The sequence below is a fragment of the Rhinatrema bivittatum genome, chromosome 7 (genome assembly GCF_901001135.1).
Source record: "Rhinatrema bivittatum chromosome 7, aRhiBiv1.1, whole genome shotgun sequence".
Taxonomy (NCBI): domain Eukaryota; kingdom Metazoa; phylum Chordata; class Amphibia; order Gymnophiona; family Rhinatrematidae; genus Rhinatrema; species Rhinatrema bivittatum.
The window spans coordinates 65,294,693-65,312,431 of NC_042621.1; the positions used below are offsets into that span (position 1 = coordinate 65,294,693).

The following is a 17,739-nucleotide window of genomic DNA, read 5'->3' on the forward strand; positions in this document are numbered from 1 at the left end:
CACCAGCCGGTCAGTATTTCTCAAAAAGCAAACTGTGGACACTAACCACTAACCACTGTGGACCACTAAACACTAACCACACTAAACACTAACCACTGTGGACTAACCACTGTCGACACTAACCACTAAACTGTGGACACTAACCACTAAAAAGCCCGAACGATGGACCTTTCCTCTACCTGAACGATGGACTCTGGTACTTCTAAGCACATGAAGATTTAACCTGGTTTTCTCTATTGTATTATATTTATAATTATCGCCAGTTTTTAGCCTCTCTTCCAGCTGATTAAGCTTCCAAGTTCATACCCCTTGTTTGAATGTAACTTTGCCTCTTCCACTTCACTTGCTTATTTTATTTTATTCTAGTTGTCACTCCAGTTTTCTACCCTGTTCGATGTAAACCGATCTGATATGGTTTTTTACTATGAAGGTCGGTATAGAAAAGTGTTAAATAAATAAACAAACAATGGAGGAAAAGTCTATTAACGGTTATTAATCAAGTTTACTTAGGGAATAGCCACTGCTATTAATTGCATCAGTAGCACGGGATCTTCTTAGTGTTTGGGTAATTGCCAGGTTCTTGTGGCCTGGTTTGGCCTCTGTTGGAAACAGGATGCTGGGCTTGATGGACCCTTGGTCTGACCCAGCATGGCAATTTATGTTCTTATGTTCTAATAATACCGCATCCTACAAACACTATTCAGCTTAACCTTATGTTTTTTTGTTTTTGTATTTTTTTTTAAACACCAGAAACACTGGACTCAACTCCACTAACAATAGTCCCTTAAAACAATCAGATTATCTCAGAAGGAGAACGGAACTCACTAACCCAATTTGTGAGAGTCCAGCTGCATGAAAGATCCTGAAACCTCATTCCTTTCTGGACAAGGATCTAGCAGCACAGAGGAAAGTCAGCCACCTCAAGGCAGCCCCGGGCGAGAAGATGGACTGGCTTGACTTACTTCGAGGAAAGGAGATTATCAGGTAAGAATTTCACCTTCCTCTTCATCCAGGCAAGCCAGTCCACACCAGTAGGATATACCATAGCTACTTCCCTATAGTGTGGCAGGCAGCCTGAGGTTCAAGCAGCACTGCCCTAGCAAAGGCAGAATCCTCCTGTACTGCCACATCTAGTCGGTAATATCTGGCAAACATATGCAAAGACCCTTCATTAGTTCAATAATGTTTTGACATGAGTTCAATAATGTTTGCCGCTTTACAAATCTTTGTCAGAGAAAGCAAAACAATTCTGCCCAGGAAACCTCCTGAGTCTGGGTCGAATGCGCTCTGACTTGTCTCGGAAGACGCTTCACGGAATCCACATAGGTTGCTGACACTACTTCCCTTAATCCAACGAGCCACTGTGACCTGAGAAGCTGCCTCCCTCTTCTTCACCCCCCCACCCCCTGGTGAAGAACAAAACGCCTATCCAATTTTTGAAACTCGTTTGTAACCTTCAGATAACGCAATAAGTGCCGCCGCACATCCAATGGGTGCAATTTCCTGTATTCCTGATCAACCATTTCCTTATCCAAGGATGGTAACACAACTGATGGTTTAAGTGAAATTCTGAAACCATCTTTGGAAGAAAGTCAAGTAACATCCGAAGCTGCGCCTTATCCAGAGTGATAATCAAAATAGGATCTCTGCACAACAAGGCTTGCAATTCCGAAATCCGACTTGCAGAACAAATAGCAACCAACAACACAGTCTTCGGAGACAGTAACTGCAAAGAAATACCCTGGAGAGGACGAAAGGTCAGACTCGCCAGAAATGAGAGAACCAGATTTAAATCCCATAAGAGTTCCAGAAAATGCAAGGGACGCCTAAGGTGTTTTACTCTCCTCAAGAGCCTAGATATGTCTGGGTGAGAATAGAGAGGTCTCCCCTGCAGGTGGCCCTGATAACATGCAATAGCAGCCACCTGCACCTTCAGTGTGTTCAAAGCTAATCTTGTTACTCAGACCTTCTTGTAAAAATTTGAAGATTAAGGGAACAGGCGCCGAAGCGGGTAAAAAAGCTTGATTCTGACACCAATGCTCAAACACCCGTCAAATGCAAATATATGCCAAGGAGATGGAAAACTTGCACGCTCTCAAAAACATTTCCACCATTGCCCCTGAGTAACCTTGCTTTAAGAGCCTAGACCTCTCAAGGGCAAAACCGTAAGACAAAACTGACTTGGATTGCCGTGAAAAACTGATCTCTGCCATAACAACCCCCCGAGAAGAAGGAGTTGCCAAGGGTCCCCCTTCAGAAGACTGTGCAGATCCGCATATCATGGCTTGTGCGGTCAATCTGGGGCCTGGATGTCTTCAACAAAACGGCTGATCATGGGCCATGGCAGAAACGCATAGAGTAACTTCTCTTGTGGCCACGCCAGACTAGGACATTCACTCCAAGAGCTTGAATATCCCTTGTCTGACTGTAAACTCTCTCCACTGAGTGCCCATTAGATCCAGGAAGGGAAACACCTAGCAATCCATGATAAGACGAAACACTTTGGAAGCCAGTTCCTATTCTCCCAGATTCAACTCTTGACAACTGAGAATCTGCCTGCACGTTGTCTATGCCTGCTATATGGGAGGCTGACAGTTCCTGTACATGAAGTTCTGCCCATGGCAGGATGACATCCATTTCCAGAGAGACTTGCCGACTTCGAGTCCCTCCTTGGTGATTTATGTATGCCACCACAGTCGTGTTGTCTGAAATCTCACCACCTTTCCTTCTAACTGGTCCGCAAACTCAAGGATGGCTAGTCGAATTGCCTGTACCTCCAAGTCAATTGATGGACAAAATCACCTCTTTGGGAGTCCACTTGCCTTGCACAACCAACTCCTGATAGTGTGCTTTCCAGCTTTGGGGACTCGCATCCATGGTGACCACCAGTCGGGAGTCTTCAAATTCAAATCGATCCTCGTTGTCTCCGGCACCGGAGGATGCCCCCCCCCCCCCCTCAAACTTCATTGGGAGGAATGCAGAGTTCCGGAGCCGGAGATGGCATTTTTGCCTGGCTTCCTTGGCCGAAATGACTGAGATCTCCCAAATGTCCAAGTTCTCTGACTACTTGAACCTAGAAGAGGGAAAAGGCTGAGAGCTCTGAAATTGCCCCTTGGCTTGAGAAAACTGGGGAGTCTACTTCTTATCCTCTAGTAACAGAGGAAATTTCGATTCTCCCCCATCAATCCACCAAGCGCCCCTTAAAAGGTAACGTTGAAAGGTTTGATTTTTAAATAGTATCAGACCAGTTCTGTAACCACAGGAGTCTTCGGGCTGCAATCACGAAGTAATCCCTAGAGCCACTGAGCATGCCAAACCATAGCCAGCATCTCCAGGAAGGCAGTTCCCAGCTCCAAGTAATGGGCCATTCTCTCCCAAAGCTTCCTGGGTCTCTTGGGATAACTGTAACCCGGCCCTGGTCACCATACAATAACAAGCAGAGACTTGGAGATTCATGGCCATCACTTCAAAGGCCTGCTTCAAAATAGCCTCAATCTTGAGCATCTTTTAAAGCCATACCTCCTTCCACCAGAATGGTGGTCTGCTTCATCACAGCACAGACTAACGCGTCTACCTTAGGAAACTGGAGTTGTTCCCTCGCTTTAGGGTCCATAGGATACAATCCTGCTTTGAAATTAGCCTCATGTGTGCTCCATTTCAAATCTATCAGCTCCTGGACAGCCTCGTACAGAGGACGAAACCAGGATGCCTTTGGCAAGCTGATCATTACAGGGTTACAGTTTGGATCTTTGGCCATTGCTGACATGATCTCCTCACATCCAAGTGCTTTCAAGGTCCGTAAAATTAAACCAGCTATCTGGTCCCTGTGAAAAAGCCACAGCACAGTTCTACGAGGCTCAGCATCTGGGGGAATATCCCCCTCTTCCAATAATGGGCTGTTGGGATTCCCTCCCCCCCCCCCCCCCAAGAATTCTGACTCCCCATCTGAGTTTCCTGAAGGATCCCTGTCCTTGTCTTCTCCTTCCATCTGCCTTCTTCCTCCTAGAAGACGACCTCCTTGGAACACTTTCTAGGTCCTAAGGAGAGAGACTTCTGAAGCAGACAATCCCTAGCCTCTTCCCAAGGAGCTCCTTGCCCTGACAGAAGGCCTGGAGACCCTTAAAAAATTCCACCCACTAAATGGCAGAAAGATCCAGCCCAAGAGTAGGCAAAACCCTCTCGGAGCCCACTCCCAAGGGAATTGGCAGGAGAGGGGACGGGGAAGACTCCTCAGCTGCTCTGGTAAGAGTCGCTGCCACAACCTCTGCCTGTAAAGCGGGGGCCTCTGAAGTCCCTACAGGAATAAACTCCCCTGAAGAGACATCCCCCTGGGCCTCCACACAATTTTGACACACACTGAGGGACCTCCTAGGACTAAGGACCCTCATATGGCATGCTGAGCAGATGAGAAGCTTCTTCCCATGCAGCTCCCCCAATGTCATGTCATACTTTCTCTCTCTTCCCATAAAAGCTGAGCAAATACGCCCCACCGTGTCCCTCAGCAGTTCCTGCCAATCAAAATGGTGCCTGCCACGTGTGGTTTTACTGCTGAAACCTTGCTGGTTCTAAAATTAGCCCCGCAGCCCTCCTGAATCGTGCGGCTACAATCGCAGCTGTCTACTGCCTGGCCTACAAAAGATTTCACCGGCACCCACTCACAGCACTGTTTGTGCTTCTCCCCCCCAAATAAAATTTCCACAGACAAAACTGGCAAAATAAAAAAGAAAGGCAGGGAGAGAGTAGAGGGAAGAAAGTAGGTCCAGACAGAGAAGAGGACTATGCAGCAGGGCTAAGCCCAAGGCCTCCTTACTCTTCTGCTGCCTGGAGGGCTAGGACCGCAGCCTTCACCTCTTTCCTGTCCTTTATCATTTTTGCTCGACTCCTGAGATTGATTCTCAGTCACTCAACTGAGGGAGGAAGCTACTGCTTTCACCATAGGAGGTTAAACCGGCCTGTTTAATCCAGGCAAGCCAAGATCTACAAGCACAGATTCATGTCCACCACCTGCTGGAGACGGAGAAAAACAGGCTGGCTGGTGCCTGAGCAGAGCAATATGAGGGTGACGTCAGTGAGTCTTTGTTTTCGGTCTCCACCTGCTGGTTGACGTGCACAACCCCACTGGTGTGGACTGGGCTTGCCTGGATGAAGAGGAACATGTTATTTAAACAAACACTGAAGGAGACTTCACTGCTTGAGTTGGCTGGAACTTCACAAGACCCAGTGGCTTACGATGAGAAACAGGTTCATCCACAGTTAATTATAGTAGTGACTGAGCTCAGCAGGAGAGAGGTGAGCCTCCAGAACAAAGCTGTATCCCGTCATGGCCTATAACTTTGGAACTATTATGGGAAAGTTGATATATATGATATAGTTGATGGCTGCTGTCCCAAATACAATGGAAGAAATAAAGAAGTCTGTGTATTTAGAAACACAATTTATAATGCAAGAATATTTGACTACAGGGATTTTATGGAGGTTACTGTATTGGAGGGAAGAATGATGACCACAAGCTATTTCTGGGGTGCTGATAAGAAATAAAATTGCTTTATAAAGGAAGGTGGGAAACCAAGAGAATGTCTCTAAGAAATTTGAGACTTATTAATTTTCTGAAGGATAAAACATCTAGTCCATAGGTAAGTTTAAGAAATAATTAGTGAAAGATCTCTAGATTGCTAAGAAATCTTCCCTCCAATTATGCTTAGTATTTGCCTGAAAGAAAGCATAAATCTGTAAAGAAATATCCAGATATGAGCATGAAATGTTAGAAAAATATAGTTTCAATAAGGAGCAATCCTTTTTCTGACAATTGTAACTTAAGAACCTAAGAACATGCCATACTGGGTCAGACCAAGAGTCCATCACGCCCAGCAACCTGTTTCCAACAGTGGCTAATCCAGGCTGCAAGTACCCAAAAACTAAGTATATCCCTTGCTACTGTTACTAGTAACAGCAGTGGCTATTTTCTAAGTCAACTTGATTAACAGCAGGTAATGGACTTCTCCTCCAAAAACTTAACCAAATCTTTTTTTAAACCCAGCTACACTAACTGCACTAACCACATCCTCTGGCAACAAATTCCAGAGTTTAATTGTGTGTTGAGTGAAAAAGACAAAGCCTGATCTAGATCAGAAAAAATTCAAACATGCCACCTTTAAGTCTTATTTATGCTCAATCCAGATCACAATGGCATCTTTAGATTTTTTTTATTTTTATTTTATTTATTTTTATATACCGACATTCGATCTGAGATATCACATCGGTTTACATTCAGGTACTGTAGGTATTTCCCTATCCCCAGAGGGTTTATAATCTAGATTTGTACCTGAGGCAATGGAGGGTAAAGTGACTTGCCCAAGGTCACAAGGAGCAACAGCGGGACTCGAACCCTGGTCTCCTGGTTCGTAGACCACTGCTCTAACCACAGATTACTTTTTCTTTGTAAAGACATAGTTTTTCTGGTTTTAAAAGCCAGAATTCTTCTCATTATTGCTTGCGCCACACACATAAGGTATTGAGTTTGAGAGGGTTTTATCTGCTTGAGATACTCCATGAAGTTAGATAAGGAATGGTAATGTACATGATGCAAAATTAGGTAATAGCATGCATCAAAAACAAATGAGAAAAGTCAATTATGTAAATGCTACTTTAGATATTTCCTGCTCATCTTTTAAGTCTCCATCACTTGATATAACTTGAAGCAATTAGTGTATCGATTTATTGGCCTAGCATTCAATCACTGCTTATGAAATTGTTTTTGCATCCAGCAAATTAGACTTGGGAAATCACCACTTAATCTTAAGACTGAGCAACAAGGAACGGACCTACCTTTTGGGATCTGGCAGGGTACCTGTGACCTGGTTGGTTGCTGACAGAGACAGGATGTCTACTGAGTCAGTGCTCAGTAGATGATCAACGTAAGTCCGAGCCAGAAATAAGTTTGTAATACCCTGATTAATATTTTTATTTAGCATTTATTTTTTTTTATATACCGAGGTATAGCAGAGTTGCCTTCATTCCGGTTTACATATCCCTTTACAAGACTGAAATGTTGCACACATCTTTGTTCTCCCCTTTTTAACCTGCTATACAGCACTATAATGGCAAACATTTTTCTAAGGTTTTCAAAAGCCCATAATGTCCCTCAATATAAAAAGATCTCATTATAACACTATCAAAGATTGGATCTCAAAAGCACAGCCTTTTGTATGGGTTATTCTGGTCTACTCTTTTTGACACAACCCGACAGCATGCTTGCTGGTGACGGGTTTTTTTTTGTTTTTTTTTTTTAAATAGACCTGCATAATCTGAAACACATGATCTAAAATGTCACTTTACTGACAAAATGGCTATAAACAAGTTAAAGTAACTTGCACAGTAGATATCTGCTATCCTTTGTTCCCATTCTTTTTAATGGATCAACCAAAATAGAAAGTGGCATGTAATAATGCTCACTTTTCACAGTTTAACAAAAACTGAAATGACTCTTCCTATATGTCACCAAAAACATATTGAATGCGTTCTGGTTGTATATGAAAATACAATTGGCAGAAAATATAGTATATCACATTCTTAAGGGAAATTTAAAAAAAAAAAGGTTAAGTTTATATTTCACGCTAACAGTTAATGCAAAAGGGCACGATGCTGTTTTTACCTTTGCAGAAAGCAGAGCTGCTTACCTATAATAGGTGTTCTCCTAGGACAGCAGGAGGTTAGCCCTCACGTATGGTAACATCATCGGATGGAGCCCGGCACGGAAAACTTATGTCAAAGTTTCTAGAACTTTGACTAGGTACACAGTGTACACTAGGTACAAAGTTCTCGAAACTTTGACATACGTTTTCCGTGCCAGGCTCCATCCGATGATGTTATCCATGTGCGAGTACTAACATCCGGCTGTCCTAGGATAAAAATTCAGCACTGCTACGGACCTTCATTTTCAGTTTTTATTTCCCCTCCCCCCCCCCAGGATTTTATCATAGTTTATTTTGACAAGAACAAATGCAGGAGAAAAAGGGGGCAATTATTATTCATCCTTTTTCCAGGAGAATATCGGAATTTATTTTGGTGGACAGAAGCCTCCAACTATCCCATTCATTCCCAACTCGCCTATATAACCTCCCTTCAAATGATTCTTCAGGAGATGCTGATCACCTTACCCCTCTCCCCAGCTTGTTCTATTTTTCTCCCTTCCAAAAATCTTCTTCCCTTTTCCCTCCAAAAATCCATCCTAAAAAAAAAAAAAAAATTCCACCCCAAAACACTCCTCTCCTCCAAAAGTTCCCCCCCCCCCAAAAAAACCTTCTCCCTCCACAAAAATCCCCCTTCCCTCAAAATCTCCTCTCCCCCCCTAAAAAATCCCTCTGCTCCCTTCAAAAACATTGCTCATCTCTCTCCCTCTCTCAACGACTCCCCTTCCCCCACAAGAATCCTCTCTCTCCCAAACAGCATTCATCCTCACTGGCTATGATGGCTCCTCCTCTGTCTGTTTTCAACAGCATGCTTAGGTCCCCGGGCTCTGCAGTGCCACTCTGCACTGCATGTCTGAGTCGCACTGAGCCACATAGGCAGGATTCCTGCCAGGAAGTTCTTTATAAATTTAAGGTTTATTTGGTTTTCTATACAGTCATATTAGTTGGGACCTTCGTAACGGTTTACAAACATTTAGCAAGGAAAGTACAATAATGTTATAGGAGACATAGTAAACATTTAGCAATGATATAGGAGATATAGTGAACATTTAGCCAGGAAAGTACAATAATGCTATAGGAGAGTACAATGATGATATAGTAAAGGAATGATAGTAATAATGATATGGTGAAGGAATGATAACAGCGATAGTATATAGTAGAGTAAGGGCATTGGTAATAGCAGTTAAGATTTAAGATATTATAGGCTTATATATATATATATATATATATATATATATATAAATATATAAATATCAGAAGACAATTACAAATCGTGGGAGCGCAGTTAAGTAGCATACCTGTGAGATAAACAAAGCAGGTGCAAATGGTTGGTCATTGCTTTTCTAATCAGAGGTAGCCTTCATGGTGGTTTACAGACATTTAGCAAGGAAAGTACAATAATACTATGGGAAAGTACAATAATAATATAGTAAAGGAATGATAACAGCTATAGTATATATCAGAGGTAAAGCTTTGGTCATAGTAGTTAAGATCTAGAATATTGTAGACCAATATCAGAAGACTATATATATATATATATATATATATATATATATATATATATAAATAAACATAACATATTAATATCAGAAGACAATAAAAAATCGTAGTAGCGCAATTAGATAGTATACGTGTGGGATTAACGTGTGGGATTAACAAAAATAAATGCAAAAGGTTGATCACTGCTTTTCTAATACCGTCACCATGTCCAATACCGTCCGCTTATCCGATACCAACATTGCACGACATTAATGTTATATGTATAGTAACTTGAAACTGAACAGAAAATGATTTCCTGTCTTTTTTTTTTTTCTTTTTTATCCCTCAGCAATGCTGCTTCCCCAATGCCAGACAATATGCTCAGGAAACTTTTGCCAGCCCAAGATAGAAAGTGACACCATCTGAAGTGGCCACTACAAACAAGGCAGCCAACTTCTCTCCATCCCCAGGCCTGTATGTACCACCTCTCTGGCACATCCAGGTATAACTGGTCTCAATGGATAAGGGATGCAAACCCAGATCCTGTGTGTTCTAGTGCACAGCAGTACAAACCCGTGTCTCAGGCCCAAACCAGAAAATGTTTCTCAGATCTCAACATTCACTCTGAAAGAGACAAAAGGTCTCTTCAGTAGCATTTAGACACTGAGCAACTAGCATTCCTAATAGTAATGAAGCTAACTAAAACCAATCTTATTCTTTATTCTTATGATTCTTCTTTCATACCCTTTCCAAAGACTTGTTTGGATTTCAGGCAGATCAAAGTTTGCTTAGTAAGGTAAAGGTGATGAAATCATACCAGGTACTGTTGGTCGGGATCATCTGATCGCAAAAGGTGAATAAATCTTCCCACAAGGCTTTGCTCATCAGCAAAGTCCTCAGGATCAGGGTCTTCAGCAGGTTGGTCTGGCTGGTCTTGAATCAACGTTGACACTAAATTCATGATAGCATCCACCTGTTCAAAATGTAACATGAAGCTGTGAAATGAGAAATGTTATTGCAATTCAGCACAACTACTGAGTTGATAAGATGGTTATTTAACTACTAATGCACATAGGGGTAGATTTTCCACTCTGCGCATGCTCGTCCATGTGTGCACACTTCCCGGCGCGGTCACATGGACGCACCGATTTTCTACCATGTGCAGCAAATGGCCACTGTACTGGCCACCTTCAGCCCCACCCCCTGGCCGCCCCTATCTCTGGGCCTGGCACTTCTATGCGTAACAAGGGCTACGAGCATGGCTGGGCCCCTTTGAAAATGCACACGGCTCACGCAAGGCCTGGCCATGTGCGTAATCCCCGTTTTTTTACACACATGGCCATTTTAAAATTCGGCTGATACCGTGTCATACATCGTCATGCCAAATTTAAAGCGCCTCGTCTTCAACTGACCTATCACCCCTGCAAAGCCCTGTCTCCAAGTTTGACAGCTGCAAGGATCCAAAAGAATTCCTGAATTCCTCCAGGAGGTAAATATGATTTCACTAACAGTTTATTTGATGTATTGCATTTCTGCCATAAGGAAAGCAATGCAATTTACAATAAAAATCAAGCATATAACAGTTTAAGTTGGTTCAAGACCAAAATCAATTTACCATAAAAGGAAATAAAAATATCACATTTATCAATGAAGAAACAAAACATAATCGAATGAACAGTAAAAGAAATAATAAATACAAGAATCTATAAATTGTAAAATCAAATACAAGCATCTAAGAAAACAGATAAGGCAATAAGTAGAGTAAAAAGAAAAATGTAAATTTATTTCAAATGCTAGTAAGCAAAAGTAATAATACAAAAATCTAGAAGTTGAGATCTCAGTAGAGCATCAAAAAGAAGTATAAATGTATTTATTTGTTGATTTTTATATACAGACATTTGTCGGAACATCATGCCGGTTTACATTGTAACAAAATAACAAGAGAGAGAAATACAATAAACAGGGACGGGAAGGGGGGAGCAGTAATGAAGGAGGAGAGAGGACAGCAGTAGGAAGGATAGGGAAAGAGAAATCTGATAGGAACATTTGAAGAAAATAAATTAATAGACAATATGTACAGGTCAATTATCAAATGCTTGTACAGTTTTAAGGCTTTTCTTATTTGTAGAAATCCCTTTCTATTTGTAGAGTGAGAGGGAGGGAGTTGCAAAAGTTAAGGCCTAAACAGGAAAATACCATTTCCCAACTGCACGTTAATCTGATTATGGGATCCTTAGTAACTCATGCTGAGAGCAACAAAGTGAGGGATTGGGCAGATATGAATTTAGCAAATTGGCAAGGTAGGAGGGGTTACTCCAGCAAAGAGCTCTGAAGATGAGGGGGCCAATTTTAAGTTGTATATGACCAGAAACTGAGAGCAAGCGAAGCTTTTGGTTTTTTGTTTTTTTTTTAACAAAGAGGTGACATGATTACATTTCTTTTTGTTGAAAATGAGTTTGGCTGCTGTATTCTGTATGATTTGGAAGTGGCTGACTAGCTGAGAAGAGAGGCCATGATAAAGAGTATTACAGTAGTCCAGGTGATTTAACACAAGGGAGTAGGTCCATGATTAAAAGTCAGATTGATCCAGGAAAGGTCTTAAATGCCAAATGAAGCATATGAAGAATGATCGCTGGACAAGACTGGAAACCTGGGATGTGAACTTGAGTGAAGAGTTTAGAGTAAAACCCAGGGTGGTAACTGTACCCTTTAGCTGAATCTGTGTGCCTGCCATTAAAGGGGGTGGGAGGATCAGGGTGTTAGGTTCCTAAAAAACCAATTGCTTCAGATTTATCAGGGTTTACTTTCAATTTGGATCTATGTAACCAATTTGCCATCTCGGAGATACAGTTATTGAAGTTTGATAAACAGATTTGAGAATAAGATTCTATACTGGCTATTGTCAGCGTAAAAAAAAAAAATCATCCAAACCAGAAGCTTTGAATATGGGTAGCCAGCAGGGACAGACTGTAGTAGAGGAATGATCCATGGGGGATGCCACAGAACAGATGATGGGGCTAAGACAAGGTAAAGTTCCAATCTGCGCTGTAGAACCTGTTTAGTGAGAAAAAATTTAAACCACTTGAGAGGCATGTCATGAGGTCTGATGGCATTTGACCAGGAGGTAACGGTCAATGATGCTGAACACAACACTCAGGTCTGAAAAGACAATGAGGACAGATTTTCCGAAATCCAGGTTAAGGGCGGTATCATTTAATAAAGTGATGAGAGCTGTTTCTATACAGAATCCAGCAGCTTCGGATAGAAGACAAAGGTCTTAACTAAAAAGACTGTGAATTGAAGTGAAACATCTTTTTCCATCAGTTTTGACAAAACAGGTAGGTCATTTTCCTGCTCACTGGCCTGCTGAGTGGTTAAACAGTTGAGATACGCATATTTGCCTTTGAAACAGAGACTTATCCAGTGTAAAGCAGAGTTGCTTACTTGTAGCAGGTGTTCTTCTAGGACAGCAGAATGTTAGTCCTCACACATGGGTGACATCATCAGATGGAGCCTAGCACAGAACTTTGATCTCAAAGATTTTAGAACTCAAGATTTTAGAACTCTTAAACATGCCCTACTGAGCATGTGCAGCTGTAGTCATCAACCTGCCCCTTATGTAGAGTCCCCAGTCCAAGAAATAGCTAATACATGGAGAAACCAATTCCCAGGGCAGGCAGGTGGGTTTCATGAGGACTAACATCCTGCTGTCCTAGAAGAACACCTGTTACAGGTAAGCAATTCTGCTTTCTCCTAGATCAAGCAGATGGTAGTCTTCACACAAGTGAATCCCTAGCTATAGGCTGTCCGAGCAGGACAAAGCCGGAACCGCAAAGTGCTAAAAGCACCACCTCTCTTGCTTTTGTCTGTGAGGCAGCCGACCCACCAGGAGTCCAGGCTGCCTCACAGACACCAACCCTAAGGCAGAGGAGTGATGTGAGTGCACACAGAAGCAAACTGCATCATGGACAACAGTACAAGCAGGGTTCCTGATAAGTAGGTCTAGAAATTCCTGGATACAGGAAGAACCCAGAGGTGTAGACAAGATAAAGACTCTTAGAAGACTGCAGTTTCCATCTGGGCTAAAAGACAACAAAAAACAGACAGGGGCCAGAGAGCCCCCAGAGAGAAACTGTGGTCCAGCGACATCAAAGAACCGAAGGTCTCTGCACAAGGGTGCCCAGGTTTGGCTGGTAAGCATAATGGGCAGAAGAAACCCAAGCAACGCTTGGAAGAGCAAGCAGCGAATCATGGCAGGGTCTAGGACAGGCACTGTGTGCCAAAGCTTCAGACCTAGCTGATCGTGCAAGACAGTGTCAAGGGTTTCAGGGGATGAAGGGCAATTCCTGAAACAGACCTGTAGCCCAAAAACTCCCAAGCAGGGAGATGATATAGGCCTGAAGCTCACCCAAGAACACCTGTCAAGAACAAGTTAATCTATCCTGGCATAGGATAGCACAGGGAAGCAGGAAGGCCTAGAGAAATGAGAAAAGCTAAAGGCAGTATTGGCCAGAGCATGGTGAAAATATATGGAAAAACATGGTGTACCTGCCCTGCAAGTAATCACAAGATACACCACAAGTGCCTTAGCTTGTCCTCCCACCCCCGCCCCCCCCCCCCTTGACAATCCAAGCGGAAATTGAAAGGAACAAAGAACACAAGGAGGCAGACCGGCGGACTGCCAGAGCAAGCACAAGTCGCCAGGATGTCTATGAACCCCAAGTGAACAACTCACTGCTGAATTCCGCTGGGAGTTACCCACTGAGATAGAGCCCTCAGCCCGCTTGGAACAGCGGAAACAGAGTGAATGCCCTGGGGAGAAATCCCAAAACTCCAGTAGGAGATGGGAAGGTGGGGAGTCGCATGCACAAATCCCAGTAGAACAGGGTTTCATTACTGGGCCGGAAGCCTGAAGGGCACCAAGGCAGGCCCAGAGCGATCTTGGGACAGACTGCCAAGCACCCGGCTGAGGTACATTACTCTAGCCATGAGTGCATATACTCCCCCCGAAGGAAGCACGTAGTCCAGCAATGGACAATTGTTACATGACCCAGGACTCCCCTGTCTTCAGTCAAGGAGATCCCAAAAAAAGGGAAGAATAGCTTGCATACTACTGAAAGCAAGAGCAGCACCTCTGTTGTGGGGTCACTTGGCCCTCAGCCATGGACATGGTGAAAGGTATGCTCGCCCATTTGATGGATTAGAACTCTCCTCAAAGAGGAGGGTCCTGCAGGCAAGAATAACTGGCGATAGCGGTCCCTAAGGGGAAAAAAGTCGTCACCCACAGAGGCCAGCAATTATCAAAGCGACTCCTGAACAGGCGAACCCTGGAGAGTCACCGGAGAGCAACACTGGACAGGCTCCCTCATGAATAGACCTGTTGCATCTTAGAACGACGAAGGGAGAGTGCTACCACGCGACTAGTTCTCAGGGATGGCAAGAAACAGAGAGTGAATGTCAGCCAGAGCAGAGCCATTCCTTCTCTGAGAACAGAGGAAGAAAGGACACCCCTCAAAGGTATGCACAGTTGGACGTCCAGAGGAGAAACCATACAAGAGTTGCTCTGGAAATCCAGAGGGGAGAGGGAAGCAATAGGATTGGGGCCTCCCGTTCCCGAAAGACCTTTCAACTCCCTAGAGGAGAGCTGAAGCACAATCACTGATGGCTGAGGTGCCGAAGAGACAAACCCACCACAGGCAGCAAGCCTCAGAAGGGGAAGATCACCACCGTAATCCACAGAGGGGCCCCAGTGAAAAAGGTCCAACGACCTCAAAAGAGGCACACCGATTCAAGAATTGAGGCCCTGGTTCAGAGAAAACCCTGCCAGAGCCTCAAGGGCTTCCCCACAAAACAGGAAATTTAATTTCATTTCATTTATTAAAATGTGTTAATCGCCTGTCACAAAATAGGTCTAGGCGATTTACAATAAAACATACATAAAATAATCTGAAAACAAACTACAACAAACAGTCATACCATTAATGACAAATAATAAATAACTAGCACAAAATAGAACACATTTACCAGAGGAAGTTCAAATTGTTTTCACCAATAATAATTATCCATCATCAGTTTAGAGCACACCATAAGCATATTGAAGAAGAAAGATTTTTAACTGACGCCTACATTTTTTTGCATTATCTTGCGTACTTAACACATATGGAAGAGAATTCCATGAGGCAGGAGCAGCTACAGAGAAAGATGTTTCATGAGTTAAGGAAAGATGCGCAAGACGAACAAAGGGTATGTCAAGTAGACCGAGTTGTGAAGATCTCAACCCACGTGTAGGTTTATAGATTCTTAGTAAAGCGTTGGTCCAAGGAGGAGAATCAGGACTAAGTAATTTGAAAACTGTCATAGCAATCTTATACCAAATCCGCTCAGAGATAGATAACCACTTTAGATTAGAAAGAATTGGTGTGATATGCTCAAATCGCTTAATGTTAGAGACAAGTCTAGCGGCTGAATTAATTAGTAACTGCAAAGGTTGTAGAGTAGATTTAGGTAAACCTAATAAGCTGTTACAATAGCTCGCACCACAGTATGAAAATCCAAGTCAAAAAGCAAATGACTTAATCCTGATATTAAATTAAGTTTATAAAATCCAGTTTTAATGATTGCCTTTATTTGAGGTTTAAATGATAACGTGGCATCAAGCAAAACGCCAAGACTCTTAATAGGTTTATTAAGTGAAAAGGAACAATTATCAAGTGTAACAGTATCTTTTTGAGGCTCAGAATGGGGTTGATGTATCAATAAGAACTCTTGTTTTATTTGTATTAAGAGAAAGTTTGTTCTGATATAGCCATTGTTTTATTGTAGATAAGCATAACTGAAGATGATCAATTGTTCTTTGCCAGGGAGTTTGAATTTTAATGTAAAACTGTATATCGTCAGCATAAATTTTAAACCCGTCTGTAACACTAGCCAACAATTTGGTGCTAGGAGCAAGATATATATTAAAGAGCATTGTGGATAACACGGACCCTTGCGGAACACCAGATTTTAACACTTGAGCAGAAGTTAACTGATGATTAAACTTAAAAGATTGTGAACAACCATCCAAGTAATTAGTGAACCATGAAAGAACACCACCAGAAATACCGCATTCACGGAGACGAAAAAGTAAGATCTCATGGTCGACAGTGTCAAAGGCTGAAGATTTATCTAAGGAGACCAAAAGATATTGTTGACCATTATCAAGACCACGATTAATGGTATCAATGAGAGAAATGAGAAGGAGCTCAGTATTCATACAACGACGAAATCCAAACTGATGTGGATCAAGAATTTCATTATTTTCAAGAAAATCTGTAAGCTGTTTTAGCACAACACATTCAATAATCTTAGCTACAAATGGTAATGAAGAGATTGGTCTATAATTTGCTACATCATTAGCATCCAACTGTGATTTCTTTAATAATGGTTTAACCAATCCTTTTTCTAACCTGTTAGGCATAACACCAGAGTTAAGAGACACATTAACAATAGAAGCGAGAGATGAACTCAAGACATCAAAAATGGCTTTGAAAACTGACACTGGAATGTTTGTCCTTGGACAAATTATATTGTTCATCTGAGAAACAATATTTGAAACTTCTAGAGCTAAAATAGTCTCAAAAGTTGTCCAAACTGGATAGCTAGTGGGAACATCATTTGAAAACCAAGGGATAACATCATTGAAAATTAAAGACAAATTCTCGATTTTTAAAGAGAAATATTTTAAAAACATATCAGCTGATAAAGATTCCACAGAGAATCTACTCAAATTATGATCCAGAGTCAAATTAGGCACAAGATGAAATAGTGCCTTAGGACTATTTTCTAATTCCTTGATTTTTAAAGAATAATATTTTTTCTTAGCATGCTTCTGTCTGGTATTTAGTTAATAAAACTCTATAATTAACTGCATTCAATGAGGGAGGTTCTTTTAACCACTTTCATTCGCTTTTTCTCAAAAGTTGTTGTGAAGAAAGGTTGAGATTTCTTTTTCACATAAGACAATTGTTTCATAGGAGCATTGCTATCAAGTACAGTAGTCACATTAGTTGTCCAAGCATCTAAATAACTATCAAGATCAACAACATCAAGAGGTTCAAGAATTGGAGAAAGCGCATCTTTAAATTTAGAGATATCAATGAAAGAACTCTTAATATAAGTAGAAGCTATATTAGACTTACTAATATCTTTAGAACCAATTAATAAGAAACTGATCAGTGAGTGATAAGACCAAGGAACATCTTTGATCTTTAAAGTGCTCATGGAATGAAACTTGGATGAGTTAATAAAAACTAAATCCAATGTGTTTCCTAATCGATGAGTGGGACTGAATACATTGAGACCATCCTAAAGAAACTAAAACGTCATTAAATAATTGTACCCGATTATCATATAAAATATGATTAAAAGCTAAATTAAAGTCACCTAATAACATGTTTAGATTAGTCTTAGCTAACAGCAATTGCTCAAACAATAAGAATAGATTAGAACAATTTAGGTGTACAATACACAAAACAGATGGAAAAACTTGAAGTATAAACAAGAAGTAATTCTTGACCAGAGTTTCCACTAA

The 17,739-nt window shown here is 41.7% G+C and overlaps 1 protein-coding gene across 1 annotated transcript in view; it reads right to left on the reverse strand.

Moving 5' to 3' along the window:
* The window catches only part of VPS35 (VPS35 retromer complex component), a 196,661-nt gene that overhangs the window by 49,175 nt on the left and 129,747 nt on the right, over positions 1 to 17,739 (reverse strand). Inside the window, exon 12 of the mRNA XM_029608455.1 lies at positions 9,985 to 10,140. Within this exon, the coding sequence (XP_029464315.1) occupies positions 9,985 to 10,140 (156 nt within the window). The remainder of the gene's footprint in view (positions 1 to 9,984; positions 10,141 to 17,739) is intronic.